The sequence below is a fragment of the Harpegnathos saltator genome, unplaced genomic scaffold (assembly GCF_003227715.2).
Source record: "Harpegnathos saltator strain DR-91 unplaced genomic scaffold, Hsal_v8.6 scaffold444, whole genome shotgun sequence".
In the NCBI taxonomy this organism is placed as follows: Eukaryota; Metazoa; Arthropoda; class Insecta; order Hymenoptera; family Formicidae; genus Harpegnathos; species Harpegnathos saltator.
This window is the reverse complement of record NW_020230255.1, coordinates 354,479-371,968: the sequence shown is the minus strand read 5'-3', so window position 1 is coordinate 371,968 and position 17,490 is coordinate 354,479. Positions and strand designations below refer to the sequence as shown.

Here is a 17,490-nt window from a genome sequence, read left to right as displayed (position 1 = left end):
ATTGGCTGCATTCAGCAGACTCAACAGTTGGACAACATTACTAGATTTTCCACTGAATCTCGCTTCTGATTGGTAAATACTTCTGGGTCTATGAAGAATCTAAAAAAATGCTCCAATCACAGACAATAATCAGTAAGCGCTCTCTGATCACTTTGTTCTACTGAACGCGGCCATTGCTTGCTAGATAAAAATATTGCTTTCTGATTGGTGCATTTCCGGAGATGGATGGAAATGTACCAATCAGAACGCAGTGTTTTCATCCAGCAAACAATCCAACACGAAAACAAGCACCGTGTGCCGCTGGCATTACAATAGAATTTCAGTGTTGGCAGTAAATATCGGAACGCAGCATTGGTAACCATGTGAAGGAAATGTAAACAATTGAATCGTGCTAACATTTTTCGAAGCCGATTTTCAGCCGGCAGTTACCTGGTCGTGGTGAGCCTCGCTGAATTGCTTCCAAGATAGCTGTGCACGCTGTTGTTGTTCCAAAAAGCTGCTTTCATTTTTCGTTCTCGCCTTTTCTCTTTCCTATTATTTTGCGTCCTTCATCCATTTTTATTTTACAAAGTGACCGCACTTTCACTCAACGTGAAGAGTTGAATCCCGTGGATATATATTGGGTGAGTGCAAAATTTCGTGCGGAGTTTGTGAGTAAAAGTCACACAGTGATTATGCAAACAAAAATCTTTATTCAATCAATGATATATTCTCCATCGTTTTCTATAATCTTTTCCCAACGTTCTGGCAGCATACGGATGCCTCATAAAAACGGACCATAAAAACTGCGCGGTTTAGATTCGAAGAACGAAGAGACGCCGTTTTTTAAGATCTCCAAAGAGTCAAAGTTTTTTCCATTTAAATAATTTTGCAATGACCGGAACAAGTGATAGTCAGATGGTGCGATATCAGGAGAATACGGTGGATGCGTTAAGACATCCCATTTCAGGCTCTTCAGTTTGCGCAGCGTCTTTTTCGAAACGTGTGGTCTGGCGTTGTCGTGATGAAAGACGACTCCCTTGCGATTTGACAAAATCGGACGTTTCTCTTTTATTTCTCGATTCAGATTAGTTAGTTGGCGACAGTACTTGTCCGAATCAATCGTTTCGCCAGCGGGGAGAAGCTCGAAATAGATTATGCCCTTGCAATCCCACCAAACAGAGAGCATCACCTTCATCGGGTGCAAACTGGCCTTTGGTATTGCGTCACCATGCTCACCTGATTGTTTCCATGTCCGTTTGCGCTGAACATTGTTGTAGAGGACCCATTTCTCATCGCCCGTCACTAGTCGATCCAAAAACGACTCGTTATTGAGCCGCCCGAGTAAAGAAACGGCTACAGAAATTCGCTTGATTTTGTTCTTCTCGGTCAGCAAATGGGGCACCCATATATCGAGCTTCAAATCGAATCCCATCTTTTTTAAACGCCGAAAAGCGGTTGATCGGTCAACGTTTAGTGCTGTAGCAACTTCTTCTGTTGAAATTCGCGGATTATTGAGCACTAAAGTACGCAAAACATCGTCATCAATGTCAGAAGGTCGACCAGAGCGTGGCTCGTCTTCAAGGTTAAATTCTCCGCGCCGAAATTTAGCAAACCATTTTTCCACAGTTCGTTTAGCTGGTGCTTCATCCTGATAAACATCCTGAATGTTTTTTACGGCTGCGGCAACGTTTATTCCCTTCCGAAACTCGTAAAACATAATATGCCGTAAATGCACCTTATCGATACTCATTTTTAAAGTGATATTTCTCGAAGCAGTTTGTATGAAAACAAATGATTTTTTTTTTAATAACAGCTGAAGACGTCACCTTTCCAACGTTATATAATATGTAGATGGAAGTATTAATGACAACACTTTACGACGCTTATAACTCCATCTATTGAAACTCCGCACGAACTTTTGCACTCACCCAATATATATCCACGTCGTATATAATTTCTTACAATGATAGATTCGCAAAAGACGTAAGTACTAGCGTATATTGTATTGAATTACGTATGTGTATCGCAGAGATCACGTTGAATGAAAAACAATCTATAACACAATATTTAAATATATTAAATATGAATTTTGTTTATTTACAGAAGTTTCCGAACAAAACATATTGTAAGCAAACCTTTGCGATATATGACAACCTCGTCATCTGATGAAGCCCCTAAGCGACAGAGAATGGCAAAGGCAGTAGATATTGATGATGATATCAATGATCTTCGAAGAATGATGAAACAAGATGCTGAACGATGCAACGATGTCTCATTGCATAGTTTTATGCAACCAAATTGTAATGCGCAACAACAATCTGACCTGTGCACTGAGTTAAAAATAATGGAGCCACAACCACACTCATACTCGCAGCCACAAATACGATCAGAGTTGTATACATATTCGGTGCCACAAACACACTCCGATCTACACACTCACTCGCATCCACAAACAGTAGCAGAACTAAACACACAGTTGCAGCCACAAACAGTAGCAGAGTTACACACACACTCGCAGCCACAAATAGTAGCAAAGCTACACACACACTCACAGCCAATAACAGTAGCAGAGCTACATACACACTCGCAGCCAGAAACACAGCTAGATACACACTCACAGCATGAAAATGACTCCAATACATACACACATTTACAACAGCGAAGGGGCCCATATGGCCAAGCAACAAATATAGTCCCAACTAACGTACAGAGGAAGGGAGACAGCAGCATGTATGGACATACTTATCACAACTTTGCGCAGGCTGGAGACAGGACAAATAATAAGTAAATTTATATGCATTTATATATATATATATATATATACCCTTTGTTCGCACAGGTGCAAATTCGCGTTAGAACGTTTGTTTAAAGTCAATACAATTATATTTAAGCATGTGGTGTTCATTAATCATTCCAAGAGAGATGATGAAAAAGAGCAGTTAAATCGAATTGAGGCAAAAGTCAAGTTTGTATAACGTAGAATGGATTAAATAAAAGTTTAGTATAACACATTTCTTGTCAATATCAATGTTTCAACACACGTTTTCTTTTTCAGTGAAATATATGCTATTCTTCGGGATACACAGAAACAGAATAACAGGTCAAAAATAATAAAACCAAGCATCATACCGATAAAATCTGTCGAGGACGTTGAGGCATTTGAAAAAAGTAATGATGATGAATATAATAACGTTGTAAGTAAAAAATAAAACTTTAGACTTATGACATGTGTAATACTTATTAAACGTAATAATAGAAATTTATGTTTGGCAGGTGCAATATCTTAGAAACATTGGAGGCTTCAATGCCAAAAAAGCGATAACTCTATGTCTAAAGGAAAGCATCGCAGATTCAGCTTCCGTTCTCTTTTCATGGCGAGGTCGAAAAGGGCTGAAGGCATTATACAATGTAAGACTTGTACTTGCAATTTTCGGTAAGATTTTTTAACATTTCTATTTATACACACATCACACACACACACACATGCGCGCGCGCACATACACACACACACACACACACATATATATATATGCAAATATATATGTAGTAATTTATAATAGTTAGATTTCGAAATTTACTGCCAGTACAGATATTTTATAACATCCGTAACGTGAACAGTGAATAGGTGAATAACGTGAATAGGTTTTCAGGACTGGCAGTGAATTTCAAAACGCAGCCAATAAGTAATATCTTACATTTTATTTCAGATGCTGTATGTCGAAATCCCTATTTTCATAGGCCGACTCAACAAGACTTTCAACAATTTATAAGAGAAGCTCTCCGAGCTGCAAAGGAGAGAGTCCGGAGTAAAAGTCGTCGCCCACATCAGTCAGCAGGACAAGAAAATGATCGGGACCTGTGGAACAATGACTGGCCAGAAGAAGAGGAGGAAGAAGTTACAGATTAAATTAACAAGATGTATATATGTAAATATTTAGATGGACAAATGTTGGATTTTTAATTGACCGGCCGAAAGTAGCTTTTTTTGTTTTATATATCATTTAATATATATAACAATAAAGATTTTTATCAGAACAATTTAAAATTTAATTTCCATTTTATTGGCCCTCTCATTACCTTCCCTTTCCCTTGGCCCTCATAACCTTAAAAGCGACAGAATCTCCTGTATTTCTGCCGCCAATCTGCTGGCATAGCATGTCGACAGGCTCTGTGCGTATATTGTCGTCAGTCTGCTATCGCAGTATGTCTACAGGTACTATGTATATTCTACCGTTAGTCTGCTATCGCAGCATGTCGACAGGCTCTGCGCGCATACTGCCGACAATCTGTTGTCAGAGCCTATCGGCAGGTTCTGACACAGTCTAACAGCATACTGGCTCGACAGATGGATATAGATCTGCCGACAGGGTCTGCTCGAATCTGATGTCAGTCTGACGTCAGTCTGCGCACAGATTGCTTACTGGGCCGTTGTTTTAGATTGTTCGCCTTTTGGACGAAGTCAAAAAGAAACCGGGACCGCTCAGCAATGAGCTCGGGGTTCGACAGAAAGGAAGACACAACCCGTTTGAGTTTCGCGGGATCGTTCCCTTTTATTTCCTCCTCTTGGGCGATGTTCGCCGAGCTTCTGGAAGGATGATACTCGCTGGTCGGAGAGCGAGCATCTCCCGATCCCGCGATCCCAATTTTGTTAACACAAAATACACGTTGAAACCGTTGACAATTTGGACGAAAATTAAGGTTGTACGTGACACGTCCAGTCGAAGTATCAGCCAGTTGAGGCCACAACCGAGTCTCCGTACGCAAAGGTTCGACCAGGTTAGGTTGAGCAGCTGATTAGAGAAAAACGGTGCGGAACGAAGCGAAATTGACACTTGCAGTCGGTCTCGTGCGAATTTGAGATCTGATCGGAGTGAGGAACAAAGAGCGGTTCCTAACTTCGTTCTTACATTTAATTTTTGTTTTTATTTGCTCGGAGATGGGACGTTACCCGTTGTCGATTTAAAACTTTGCCAGGTTATTGGCGTTCATATGCTGACAAACAGAGACAATAACAACGGTGAGTCCCGTCACCAAACAAGCACGGCGTGATCACGCGCTAGTCACGCAAAATATCTCGTGTTGGCGAGAATCCTCGATTTCGTCGAAACAAAGCGCGACGATGAGACGACGGATTGCAAACATAGATCCTACAGATATCCTACGGATATTTCTTTTAATGATAATTTTTGGAAACTAAAAGTTTCTGAAAAGGAACTAAAGTTACTAAAAAGGATATCCGTAGGATATCTGTGGCATCTGAAACAGCGAACATTTGTATATCCCCAATATATTGCAGTATCCTAGAATGATGTCTATCGGATGTCCCTGAGATAAAGTGTGCTGTGTGGGAACGGATTTTGTGTGTCGCGTAATATCCTTCGCACTATACGGACATTATTATTTTGATCATTTTGTTTTCTTTGATGTTCATTAAGAATTATCCAACGAGAATTAACGCAACTGCCATGTTGAATGACTCAATTGTCGTGTGAAATGTTTCGATTTTCACAAATTCATATAAAATTTTTCATTTTTCACTAATTCACAGAAGTCTTTAGGTTTGTTCGCGTCGCACACTCCAACATGCTCCTATTTGCCCCAATGTGTTCCAATCCGTTTGCATCACCGGAAACTATATGGCGACCAAGCGTTCGCGTCGCATTGGAGCATTCCTCAAGGAGCAAGTAGGAGTGTGATCTATTTACCCCAGCTTCGGAGGTGGTGCAGTTTGGGCAGAAACAGTTTTGTCATGAGCGCATGCGCAATCATTAGTTTACTTTTGCGAAGAAGAATGCAAAAAAGTACGACTAAATTAAGAAAACGTGTGTTAAATATTCAGGTATTTAAAATATCTTGCATAAGATTTTAGTTGACTGCTGAAATATGCATTTTTATAATTAATTAACTAATAGTAAATTCAAAATAGGTTAAGTGATTTTATTTTAGGACAATTTGTGTGACTTATGTTTATATTTTATTTGAATTAATACGTGAGCAAAAATGTAATATTTTACATATGACATATTATTCAGTAATTTGTGATTAATATATTCCAACATTATTTGTTTTAAAGTTATTTTAACCAGTTAAGAAGTGTTCACTTACACAACTATTGTATTTAATATTAATGATTTTTTTGTTATAGTCTTCAGCAAGACAAACAATCCATAATGGCTGAATCTAATCAGAAAATTATGATAGCACACCCGAATGCTAATTCTTTAATAACAGGATCTATGATTCCAAAGAACTCAGCTATAAAAGTCATGCCAAAAATATTGTCATTTAAATTAGTTAAGCCTCAAACACCAAATACTTCTGCCGTAACTCACACAACGGACTTAACACAATACTTAACCACAGTGCCTTTGATGAATAAGATGAGTCCTTCCAGTATTCAGTTGCATGAAAGTCCTTCCATTACAGCAACAAGCTCTACGCAGCATACAGATACAATTATGAGTTCATTGGATTTTTCGATTATAAACTCAGATTCTTCCACAGTTATGGAAAAGGAACTTATGACAGATAATGAAAAAGAGAATGATTCTGTTTTCAACAGTGTTTTCAACAGTGATAGCCATTTTATTTGGAGTCAAAAGTATAATGTTATTTTTCTCAGAATATGAAGAACATGAGAAAAACGGAAATATCAAAGTAAGGAGGCTATGTTTCAAGCGTTAGCAGAGTCGTTCCAAAAGAAAGGTTATATAAATGCTACCAAAAATCATATGAAAAATAAATTTAAATTATTGAAGAAGAAATGGGATATACATATTAAACGGACCACTGGAAAAAATAGCTCTAGAAAAGGCACAAAACCTCTTCCATATGAAGAGTAAGTTTTATGTTCATTCTGTTTCTTGTATGTGTCATAATTTTAAATGGAATACTTTCAATTGATACTCAGAAAACATGAAAGTTTTGAAGATATCTAAAAGATATGTTTTAAATATTTTCTAAGAAAAGATATTTTTAAAAAATATCTAAAAGATATCTTTTAGAAATATCTTGAAGATATCTATAATGAGATATCTTTTACATATCTTTAAGATCTCGATGTTTTCTAGATCTTAATATGTCCTTAAATATCTTTCAAATAACTTAAATATATTTTTTGATATCTAAAATAAAATTTGTAAACGTTTTAAAATATCACGTCTTAAAGTGTTTTTTTACATTTCATCGAAATATGTAAAAGATATCTTAACTTGTTGCATAAGGTATCTTTTAAATCTCTAAAAAATATCTTTTTCAGAAATACAAGACATCTGAAGACATAGCAAAATATCTTTTAGAAGTCTAAAAGATATCTTTATGTCTATTTGGGCAGTTTAATCAGCTTTCTTTTTTGATATTTTTGCTTTCTTTTTGTTATTTTCGAAATATTTAAAGTATATATATTTAATCACTAATGGATTGTATACTTTTCCTTATAGAGAAATGATAAAAATATTTGGAAAAAGTCATAGTGGAGTGCCACTTATTGTAGCTAGCCGTAATGGAATTATTTCTCAAAAAGAAATTTTGCAAAACGTCTGTCAAAATTTGTCTGAGTGAGTAATGATCTCTCTAAAATACATTTTTAAATTCTTGTCTTCATTTAGATAAGTAATTAAAAGTGTTTTCTATTATAGAAATGAGAATGAAGAGCAACAAGAGCAGATTTCTTCTGTACTACATTCACCGAATCCCGTAACTGTAGGTACCAATTTAAATCTCTTGTCATCGAGAAACAATTCGTCACCAACAAGGAGCAATGTTTCAGTTCCGACATTATCGACTAATAGCAGCAGATCATCAATGACGGGTAGCTGCTCCTCTTTAACAAATACAAGAGTAAAAGTACGAGATGGCAAATTGGCGCTTACTTTGCAATCAGTCAAAGAATCCATTTGTGCCGTGTTACAAAACGAAAGTAATGATAAACAAGAAATACGCACAAAATTTCTGACAGAGCTTCAAAAATTTAACGAATTGCAAAAAGAACGAAATATCATTCTGCAAAAACAACTTATGGTACTTGAAAATTTGGCCAAAAAGATAAATCCAACAGAGAAATTATTATTACATGACTGAAAACATTGAAATAATTGTTAGATATAAACATATATTTTATTTGACCATATTTAAAACAATGTTGGTTATGTTTTTAGTTTTTGATTAAATATAAATATTTAATTTCTCAAATTTTTATTTATTCGTTTTCTGTTAATTTTAATGGATAGCACGATAAGACTTCGTATTAAACTTCTCGAGAAGTCAAAGTTAAGTTTACTCGATTGAGTTTTTTTGCATAATAAAGCAGTATTATTTAAAATCAGTTGCTGATAAAGGATAAAAACTATTACAATTTCTTTTAATCATCAGTCATTTTTAGTCAGTTTAGTCAGTTTATTGAAATATTACACACGTGCATTATACATTAATTGTATTTATTTTTTGTGAAAGAATTATTAGAGATATAAAATATATGATATTAAAACAAACTGATGTGTGGATAACTGATATGTATTGTTGAAAAGAATTTTTTTGTTCAAAGACATTCTATAATCACAAATAAAACTTTAATATAATATTTAAGAGATTTTATTATCTTTCTTAACTTCTCCTAATATGAATAATTTAATATAACGATTGTTAAGATAACGATCATTATGTTAAATTGTTTGTGTAAAAAAATTAAATTAAAATACATATATAAACATATAAAATAAATATAAAATATAGATGTGTATTTTAACTTTGCTATATATACATAGAATACTTAAAAAAAGTAGAACTTATTACAAGAAGTAATCATCTTCTCATGGCCACTTTTTAAGGTATATTCAGACAAATATGTATGAGCACATGATATATATAAACATAAAATAAAATAATCAATTGCTTTTTTTTACAATAAGCGCGTATAAAATTCCAAAACGTTAAAAGTGTAATAAAACGCAAAAAAGGCAAAATAATATCTTGCAAAAACAATATAGCGATATTAGAGAAAATGATAAAAAGAATATACCTAAGAAAAAGAATTATCATATGAAGACTGAAAACATAGATATTGATGTAAGATATAAACATATTATTTATTTAACGCTGAACTTTTATATGTTTATATATATATATATATCATATAGTCATTAAAATTTGTCTTAATATATCTCTACTCTACGTTGAATCGTCTTTGGAACAATTGTCGGCATAGTTCATCTCTGAGATCACAACCACGTCGTTCATCAACAAAATTTTCATCCCTATCTTCTGGCAGGACATGGGGTAACAACACCTGTGCATTTACATCAGCATGATTGTCGTCCTCGGGTTCTTCCATGTATTGCATATCATTAAAGTCAGCCATATTATGAAGGACGCAACAAGCGAAAATGAATTTAACGATGAACTGCATGTTCCTCAACTTAAGGAAATATAATTGCCTGAAACGTTGTTTCAATACTCCAAATGTATGTTCTACAGAGATTCTGCACTGACTATATATACGATTAAAGTTTCTTTGGGCCTGTGTAAGATGTCCATTATCCCGATATGGAGTAATTAATTGAGGAAGGCATGGATATGCAGCGTCTCCAAGAATTATGTTTCCGTCTAAAAAAATTACATTTGCTTAAGATAAACATCAAAAGTTAAATAAACATTCACGATAAAGTATATGTATATTAACTAAATTAAACAAGAATAGAGATATTCGACTAAAACAATAATACAATAATTGTTTATGATTATTATGTATTCATACTGTGACAGAGTGCTGGTAAGTCTTCAGCCAGACTAGAATTTGCAAATACTCTTGCATCATGCACTGAGCCAGGATATCCAATTAACACATCTAAGAACTTGTTCTGCTCATTAACTGTTCCCTGCATGTGAATGGAAAAATAATGTTTTCTATTGATATAGGCTACTGGGTCTTCAGAAGGTTTGTCTATACGGATGTGTGAACCATCAATAGAACCTATAACAGGAAAGAAATATTAATTAAGTTATATCATTACCCACACTAAATTACAAAAATGTAAGTTTAAATTAAGTACATCATCAGAAAAAATTACATTATTACCAATTATTCCTGGAAAATTTTTATTTTCTACATAGTATCTCTGCGCTCTCTGCTTTTCTGCCTCAGTGGGTTCATACCGAATAAATTCATTTCTTAAATCATATAAAAACTGTGTGACTCTTTGTAACACTGATTCAAAGGCACTAAGAGACAAATTAAATCTATCAGCAACATCCCTGAAACTTGTACTTTGATGCCCAGCAAACTATAGAAAAGTAAGAATATGTTTTTCAGCCGAAACTACTTCAAATCCTCCATGTCCTATATAAAATATTAATTATACTTTATTTAAAATAAAATGAAAAACTTATCATATTAAATCTTTAATTTAAAAAACAGTACTTACCTCTTAGATTTCTAAAATGTGCCCAATAACTAAATCTGTCCACCATGCTTCTGAAAAGCATTCTTTTTAAACGATAATGCATAATAAATTCTTCATCGGTATACATTGGCACTATTTGTTCAATATAATTAGTTATGCATGTTCTACGTCTTCTTTGAATACCTTCAGCCATTTCAATAACTGCATTAATAGCAATATCTACAAATTACATAAAATCAAATAAAAATGCACTAACTATTTAAGGAAATGACGGTAATTATACAGAATACCCCCTCACCTCCAATTTTGACGAAAAAATATTTAATCGACGCGTTTTTGCAAGAGAAACAACTTTTCTATTTAAAAAAATCGTCGCTCTGTCTTGTGGAGCGAGATATAAATTGTTAAAGTTGATGACAATTTAGATTAGGAAATCTGTCACGGAGGCGACAGATAAGATTCCGACAGAGATTTTTTCAAATAGAAAAGTTGTTTCTCTTGAAAAAATGCGTCGATTAAATATTTTTTCATCAAAATCGGAGGTGAGGGGAATATTCTGTATAATTACCGAAAAGACAAATTAAAACTAATAATGTTCAGAGGTTATAGCAAATAAGGTTAGGATGTCACATCTTCATCAATACTCACTCTCTATTTCATCGTCGTTCCCATTGTCTTTCACAAATAAATCACGGATTACAGCTAAAGGTAAAAGATTTTCATTAATTTCATTCATAATTAATATATTAAAGCCAATGAGAAAATCTTCCAATGGATCCATGCTGCGAGTTTAATTTGCATGTTTGCATGCATCTTAAAAGAGGAGAAACTGCTCCAATCCGTTCGTGTCACTGAGCATTGGTGCACATGAACTCATTTGCTCCAACCACCATCTTATCCGTGATCCAAATGCTCCCTGGTGTACATTGGAGCATGCGACGCGAACAAACTTTTTCATTTTTCATTAGTTCATGCTAGGAAAATGATTCATGATCACTGCCCTGACTATGGCTGAGGCTGTGTTCCAAAATGTAATTCAAGCACTGGCAGCACTGTGAACCCGTTCCAAAATTCATTACAGCACGCTACGACAGTGATGTGGGAGCTTGATGACGTCATTAATTTGTCACTTCCTACTGTGACTGCTGTGGCTAGAGAGGTGAAGTAGCTGCAGTATTAATATGGCAACTACCATGGAAGATATCATTCTATTCGTCGCCGAAAATAATATTGAATATAAACTTATGTTATCAAAAGAAGATGCCGAGAAAGCAAGAAATGATAAGTATATTTATAATGTTTTATAATAGACGCACTTATTTACAAATATATTTGAATACAAAAATTAACTTAATATAATTAATTTATGCTATTATTTTTATTTAATTTGTCATTATTCATAGATCACAAATTCTCATATTCATTATTGCAACATGCAAAAAAAGAGGCAAACGCAAATATGGGCAAGGAAATATCAAATACAGGTTTAAATATTTTTATCCTCTTTGTTAGTGACTTTCCGGTATACACCAACGGTAACATTATCAATGTTATAATTTTCCTCAGAACAAAACAGAGAAAAGAATATAACTATTACATAACATTTGTGTTATATCACATTTATATTATTGTAAGTAGTAAATTATATACACATTAACGTTATGTTACCGATAGATGTTTATTTATTATATCTAGATTATTATATTTTTTCAAAGCATTTTATATTATTTAATATTATAAAATACTTTACAAGAAATGTCTATAAATTTAATATTAAAAAGTTAATATCATATAGCGAATGCAGATAACGTAGCAGTTGCAAGCTGTAGTACTGAAAACGATTCTTTAGAAGTAAAAAGTATGTAGAAATAGATAATGTTCAAGAAAAAGAAAACATATTAATAGATTATTATTCAATTTGTCTGGATCAACACATATGGACGCGTTCAGAAACGATCCTATTAATTAACTTGTATAAAGAATATATTGATAAATTCAACAACCGAAAAGTTTCTCAAAAGCAAATCTGGAATAGTGTCTCCAAAGAATTGGAAAAGCAGGATATGAAATATCCGGTATAAAATGTGCAATAAAATTTCAGTGTTTGGAAAGATCTTACTGATCTGTTGCTGACCATAATAAAAAGTCAGGTAACAATAGGAAGCAATGGGAATATTATGAGGTATGTCACAATAACACTATATTTTAACATTTAATGACTTTAACGATATGCTTATTAATTACTTTAAGAATATATTTTAACGATATACTTTTATACAAAGCATTCCATAATTATTCATTGAATGTTCTAAATCGAAGAGAAATAAATTTCTTATTGTAAGTAATGCACGAAATATTCGGTACAAAACCATGGATAGAACCATTATCAACAGCTGGATCAGATGTCAATATCACAAATAGTGATACAGAAAATGTAGATCCTACAGGTAATAGAATTTATACCACATATTTTATTGTATATAATTATTATTTATTTTGAGTCTCTCTCTCTTTCTCTCTCTCTCTCTCTCTCTCTCCCCCCCTCTCCTTCTCCCTCTCCCTCTCTCTCTCTCTCTCTCTCTACATGTGTGTATTGTGTATTGTCAATTATCTCTAACTATTTATTATTTCTCTTTTCTATTACAGTACCTAAGAGACGAAAAAAGAACCATATAATCGAAGACTATTTGGATCAAAATATAAAACTGAAAGTGGAAAAAGAAAGAAATGCTCAGAAAAGACACGAGGAAAAAATGGCCCGCTCAGATAAAATTGAAGACATATTGTTAGATAAATCAGAAAAATAGTATAGATATCGTTAATATAATATATCGTTGATATTCTATAATTCTATTATATTATAATTTTATTTGATCGTTATAACTTGAATGATATTAGTATTTTGCGTTTTTCTGAGTTTATATAATTTTTGTTTTTGGGTTTATATGTAATGTTTGCTTTCCAATTTTGCAAAATTTTTTGTTTTCTATCTAAAGATATTAGTTGTATGAAATTGTGATTAGTGAACTTTAAGTTTATGATAAATAATAAATACTATTATTGCAAAAAAAGCACAAACATTGTAAAGACTGTTAGAAGTAATAGTAAAAATAGACTAATATTCTTCGTTTTTATATTTTAAGTTGTATATGTACAAGTTGTATATGTACATTTACAACGCACGCGCATATTTATTATTATATCCTATTATTATGTTCTATGAGATATTAAACGCTTTAAATCCATAAAAATAAGGAATATCAAAATTATAATTTTTGTTAATTATTTGATTAAAAATTACAATTTTCATTTTGTAAGTAATACATGATTGCGTTACGTTTTTCAATGCTTTCTTCTCGTAAACCTTGTAAGATTCCCATTTCGACATTTTGTGCACATTCGTTTTGTTCTACAATAACAGGTATATCCATATGATCATTTTGGAGTAAACAAATGTTATGTAGAATACAACAAGCAACGATATATTTAGGGATTAAATCGGTTCTTCTCATGGGTAGTGTATCTAAAAGACTCCGAAACCTTCCTTTTAACAAGCCTATTGCTTTTTCTACCATCATCCTGGCTTGAGACAAGCAAGTATTGTATTTTATTTGCACATCAGTTAAATGTCCATTGTCTTTGAATGGAACCATAACATATTTTTGGATACTACAGGCAGCGTCACCTAATATGTGACTATTTTCAGGAAAATTTTGTGCTGTACATAAATTCTCTAAACTTGATAGTCGAAAAACTCTCATATCATGTACTGACCCTACTTGTCCTGCATAAACATGAGTAAATTTTAAATCATGATTACTGGCCACCTGAAAAGAAGAAAGAATTTAAAAATATAAAATATAAATTTCAAGTAGGAAGAGTAGAAATTATATATATATATCAGACTCTGTTAATGCATTTTTAATTATTTTAATTATTGTATTAAAGAAATCATACAATTGTCAAACATACCTGTAACTGCATGGAATGGTAGCCCTTCCTATTTATATAAGCATCTGAATGTAATTTTGGTGCTGCAATTTTGATATGCGTCCCATCTATTGCTCCTATCTTTTATTTTGGAAATTTGTATCTATTTTTAATACATGTCCAAATTTCTTCAGCTCTTTGTGGTCATGTAATAAATCTGTCAAGATGTGAATACAACGTATTTTGGACTATTGGCATTTTGGAATACAACTTTTTGGACACATCTTCAAGCAGTTCCTTTACCAATACCGAATCGATCAGCAATACATCTACATAGTTAACGAAGCATTAAATATGACACATATATTAACATATTTTTATTATATATAACTTTTATTTACCTATATGAATTAGGAGTTGCCATCATCCATATCGCTACTAATAATGTTTTTTCAGGTGATATTGTACGTCTGCCACATCCCTCTAATTGTTTCGATAATTTTTTGCTTAATAGCTCTAGCAAAAACCTAAATGTTAATCGACTGAGGCTATGCAAAAAATGTAACATATTAATATTAATTTGGGTAATTATCTAGTTTAGGGGCTCCGCCTTAGAATTCGATAAAAATAGACTCAATCAACGCGTTTTTTAATAAGGAGTAACTTTTTCCTCTGCGAAAATGGTAATTATCCAGTTTAGGGGCTCCGCCTTAGAATTCGATAAAAATAGACTCAATCAACGCATTTTTTAATAAGGAGCAACTTTTTCCTCTGCGAAAATTGTCGCTCTCCACTGTGAAACGAAATAAAAATAGTTAAAGTTGACTGGTATAATAGGTTAGGAAACCTGTCATACAGACTAAAGATAGCGACATGAGTACACTCTGTGGTTACGTGCGCATGTAAAAAGTGCGCTAATTTAAAATCAACACTTCTCTCTGTACTTATGTGTCATTTAGAGTTCAACGATAAATTAATATATTTATTAAATCTTCACCTTACTAAATAGATGAGTCTATAATATACTAAAATTAATGAATATAGAAAAGATTATTATTATTATTATTATTATTATTATTATTATTATTATTATTATTATTACTAAATTCCAAAAGATCCAACAAAGATCCAGAACCCCCTCAACTAAACCAACGAATATTGTACACTCAGAGGCAGGTATGGTGTCCCTCGGCGATGTCGTATACGTCTGTAAAACAATCGAAAGCGATGACAGGCATATACGCATATGCATATGGGCGTACTGTACAGCGCGAGAGAAGCGAAGAGGGAGAAGTGGTGGGAGACGTTCCGATGTTGCACCCTTATCGCACGTCGCACGATCGAGAGAGAAAGCATTACCAGACGTGGTATGGTTAATGGTGTCCTCAATAGCTGTCTCACTCTCTCTACGCTTGAATGCAGGCAATATGAGTGAGACAGCTATAGAGACACCGCACTGTCTCTATAGGTGTCTCGCTCGCTCTAATAACCATGTATTGCGCTTTCCTCTTTTCTCCTTAGCAGAAATGCCGATTAAGGAGGCAATCCTGTCTGTAGGTCAGAAAAATAAGCTATTTTCGCGAATTCTTTTTCGGAAGCTAAGCAGATGATTAATTTCAAACTTGATAGAAATAATAATATATATTCTATTGATAAGAATGAATTTTTATAGCGTTATATGAATAATAATGTAGCAAATATACAGAAAATAACGTGACGTGTTTAGGCGCGCGCCGTTTCATGGTTCCTATAAAATCTCGAAATACGATAGACTGGGACAAAAACGCAAGTAAAATAATTAATCTAAACTTGCCGCTAACTCGTTTGAATTAAAGAAATAAAAAATGAACTACTTTTTTAATATTTAAAGGCATTTAAAAATTATATTTGAAAAATCATCATAAATATCGATGATTTTACGTTAATAATATTTTATTTGCAAGAAAACGATATTTCATGAAATTTACGAAAAAAACTTATTTTATGCCGTAAGATATGTCAAATTGTGCAATTTGTTTTTAGACACAACATATCTTTATTTTTGAAAAGACTACGAGAAGGAGGGAGAATAAATGCAACATTTTCCTTAAAATGCTACTTAAAATATAGGTTCCGCTCTTGAAAATATAAAAAAAATTTGGAGACATGTAATAATAATAAAAATTACAATAATAATAACGAAACGCTATATAGCATCTTCTGAAATCAGAGAAAAAACTTTTTTTTATATAAAAAAAGTCGATCGATTGACTTCAGCATCTAATTACATATTCGAAACATGTCTATCTATCGTGTGAACTAGCGAAATAAAAAAATATTAATTTTTTATATGCACCGCGCTATCTTTATAGATGTCTCACTCGCTGTAATAGCCATGTATCGCGCTTTTCTCTTTTATAACGCCATAAAAATTCATTCTCATCAATAAAATATATATTATTATTTTTATCAAGTTTGAAATCAATCGTCTGCTTAGTTTCCGAAAAAAAATTCGCGAAAATAGCTTATTTTTCTGGCCTACAGACAGGATTGCCTCCTTAATCGGCATTTCTGCTAAGGAGAAAAGAGGAAAGCGCAATACATGGTTATTAGAGCGAGCGAGACACCTATAGAGACAGCGCGGTGTCTCTATAGCTGTCTCACTCATATTGCCTGCATTCAAGCGTAGAGAGAGTGCGACAGCTATTGAGGACACCATTAACCATACCACGTCTGGTAATGCTTTCTCTCTCGATCGTGCGACGTGCGATAAGAGTGCAACATCGGAACGTCTCCCACCACTTCTCCCTCTTCGCTTCTCTCGCGCTGTACAGTACGCCCATATGCATATGCGTATATGCCTGTCATCGCTTTCGATTGTTTTACAGACGTATACGACATCGCCGAGGGACACCATACCTGCCTCTGAGTGTACACTCATTAATTTGGTAAAGCAGAAAATTTTAGTACAATTTTAATAAGATAAATTTAAAAAATTAAAAATAAATGTGGAATCGATAGTTATGATCTTTAATTGTTAATAATTTTTTTTATGACGAAACTGATAAGTTAATGACATTTGATGAAAGATATTTACCTTATTAAAATTGTACTAAAATTTTCTGCTTTACTAAATTAATGAGTGTAAAATATTCGTTAGTTTAATAAATAAAAATGCCTCAACATATGTACACACACCACA

The 17,490-nt window shown here is 33.3% G+C and overlaps 4 protein-coding genes and 1 pseudogene across 14 annotated transcripts; 3 read left to right on the top strand and 2 right to left on the bottom strand.

Moving 5' to 3' along the window:
• Positions 1-233: 233 nt before the first annotated feature.
• On the top strand, positions 234-4,023 carry LOC112589245 (uncharacterized). Of its 2 annotated transcripts, XM_025301726.1 has the most exons (6): positions 234-623; positions 1,796-1,965; positions 2,086-2,766; positions 3,038-3,176; positions 3,256-3,415; positions 3,690-4,023. In XM_025301726.1, the coding sequence occupies exons 2-6, from the start codon at positions 1,946-1,948 to the stop codon at positions 3,887-3,889; spliced, it is 1,200 nt and encodes a 399-aa protein (XP_025157511.1). In that variant the 5' UTR covers positions 234-623; positions 1,796-1,945; the 3' UTR covers positions 3,890-4,023. The 2 variants fall into 2 exon arrangements, with proteins under 2 accessions (XP_025157511.1, XP_025157512.1); XM_025301727.1 differs by lacking the exon at positions 1,796-1,965 and having other exon boundaries at positions 234-438; positions 3,690-4,022.
• Positions 4,024-4,363: 340 nt separating this feature from the next.
• LOC112589244 (uncharacterized) lies at positions 4,364-8,084 on the top strand (annotated as a pseudogene).
• A 1,011-nt stretch (positions 8,085-9,095) lies between these two features.
• Positions 9,096-10,586, bottom strand: LOC112589248 (putative nuclease HARBI1). The gene is made up of 4 exons (XM_025301737.1): positions 10,563-10,586; positions 10,055-10,259; positions 9,734-9,949; positions 9,096-9,582 (listed from the first exon to the last, which is right to left on the bottom strand). The coding sequence occupies exons 1-4, from the start codon at positions 10,584-10,586 to the stop codon at positions 9,143-9,145; spliced, it is 885 nt and encodes a 294-aa protein (XP_025157522.1). The 3' UTR covers positions 9,096-9,142.
• Positions 10,587-11,726: 1,140 nt separating this feature from the next.
• On the top strand, positions 11,727-13,725 carry LOC105185833 (uncharacterized). 10 transcript variants are annotated; one of them, XR_003113393.1, is made up of 6 exons: positions 11,727-11,863; positions 11,946-12,009; positions 12,175-12,237; positions 12,481-12,561; positions 12,662-12,826; positions 13,026-13,513. XR_003113393.1 is itself a non-coding variant. In XM_025301732.1 (4 exons), the coding sequence occupies exons 3-4, from the start codon at positions 12,724-12,726 to the stop codon at positions 13,184-13,186; spliced, it is 264 nt and encodes an 87-aa protein (XP_025157517.1). In that variant the 5' UTR covers positions 11,739-11,863; positions 12,481-12,561; positions 12,662-12,723; the 3' UTR covers positions 13,187-13,725. The 10 variants fall into 10 exon arrangements, 5 of the variants coding, with proteins under 5 accessions (XP_025157517.1, XP_019698186.1, XP_025157516.1 ...); XR_002162863.2 differs by lacking the exon at positions 12,175-12,237 and having other exon boundaries at positions 11,728-11,863; XR_003113391.1 differs by having other exon boundaries at positions 11,728-12,009.
• On the bottom strand, positions 13,499-15,336 carry LOC112589246 (protein ALP1-like). Its single transcript, XM_025301729.1, has 3 exons — positions 14,711-15,336; positions 14,352-14,638; positions 13,499-14,206 (listed from the first exon to the last, which is right to left on the bottom strand). Exons 2-3 carry the CDS (start codon positions 14,361-14,363, stop codon positions 13,670-13,672), a joined length of 549 nt encoding a protein of 182 aa, XP_025157514.1. The 5' UTR covers positions 14,364-14,638; positions 14,711-15,336; the 3' UTR covers positions 13,499-13,669.
• Between the last annotated feature and the right edge of the window lie 2,154 nt (positions 15,337-17,490).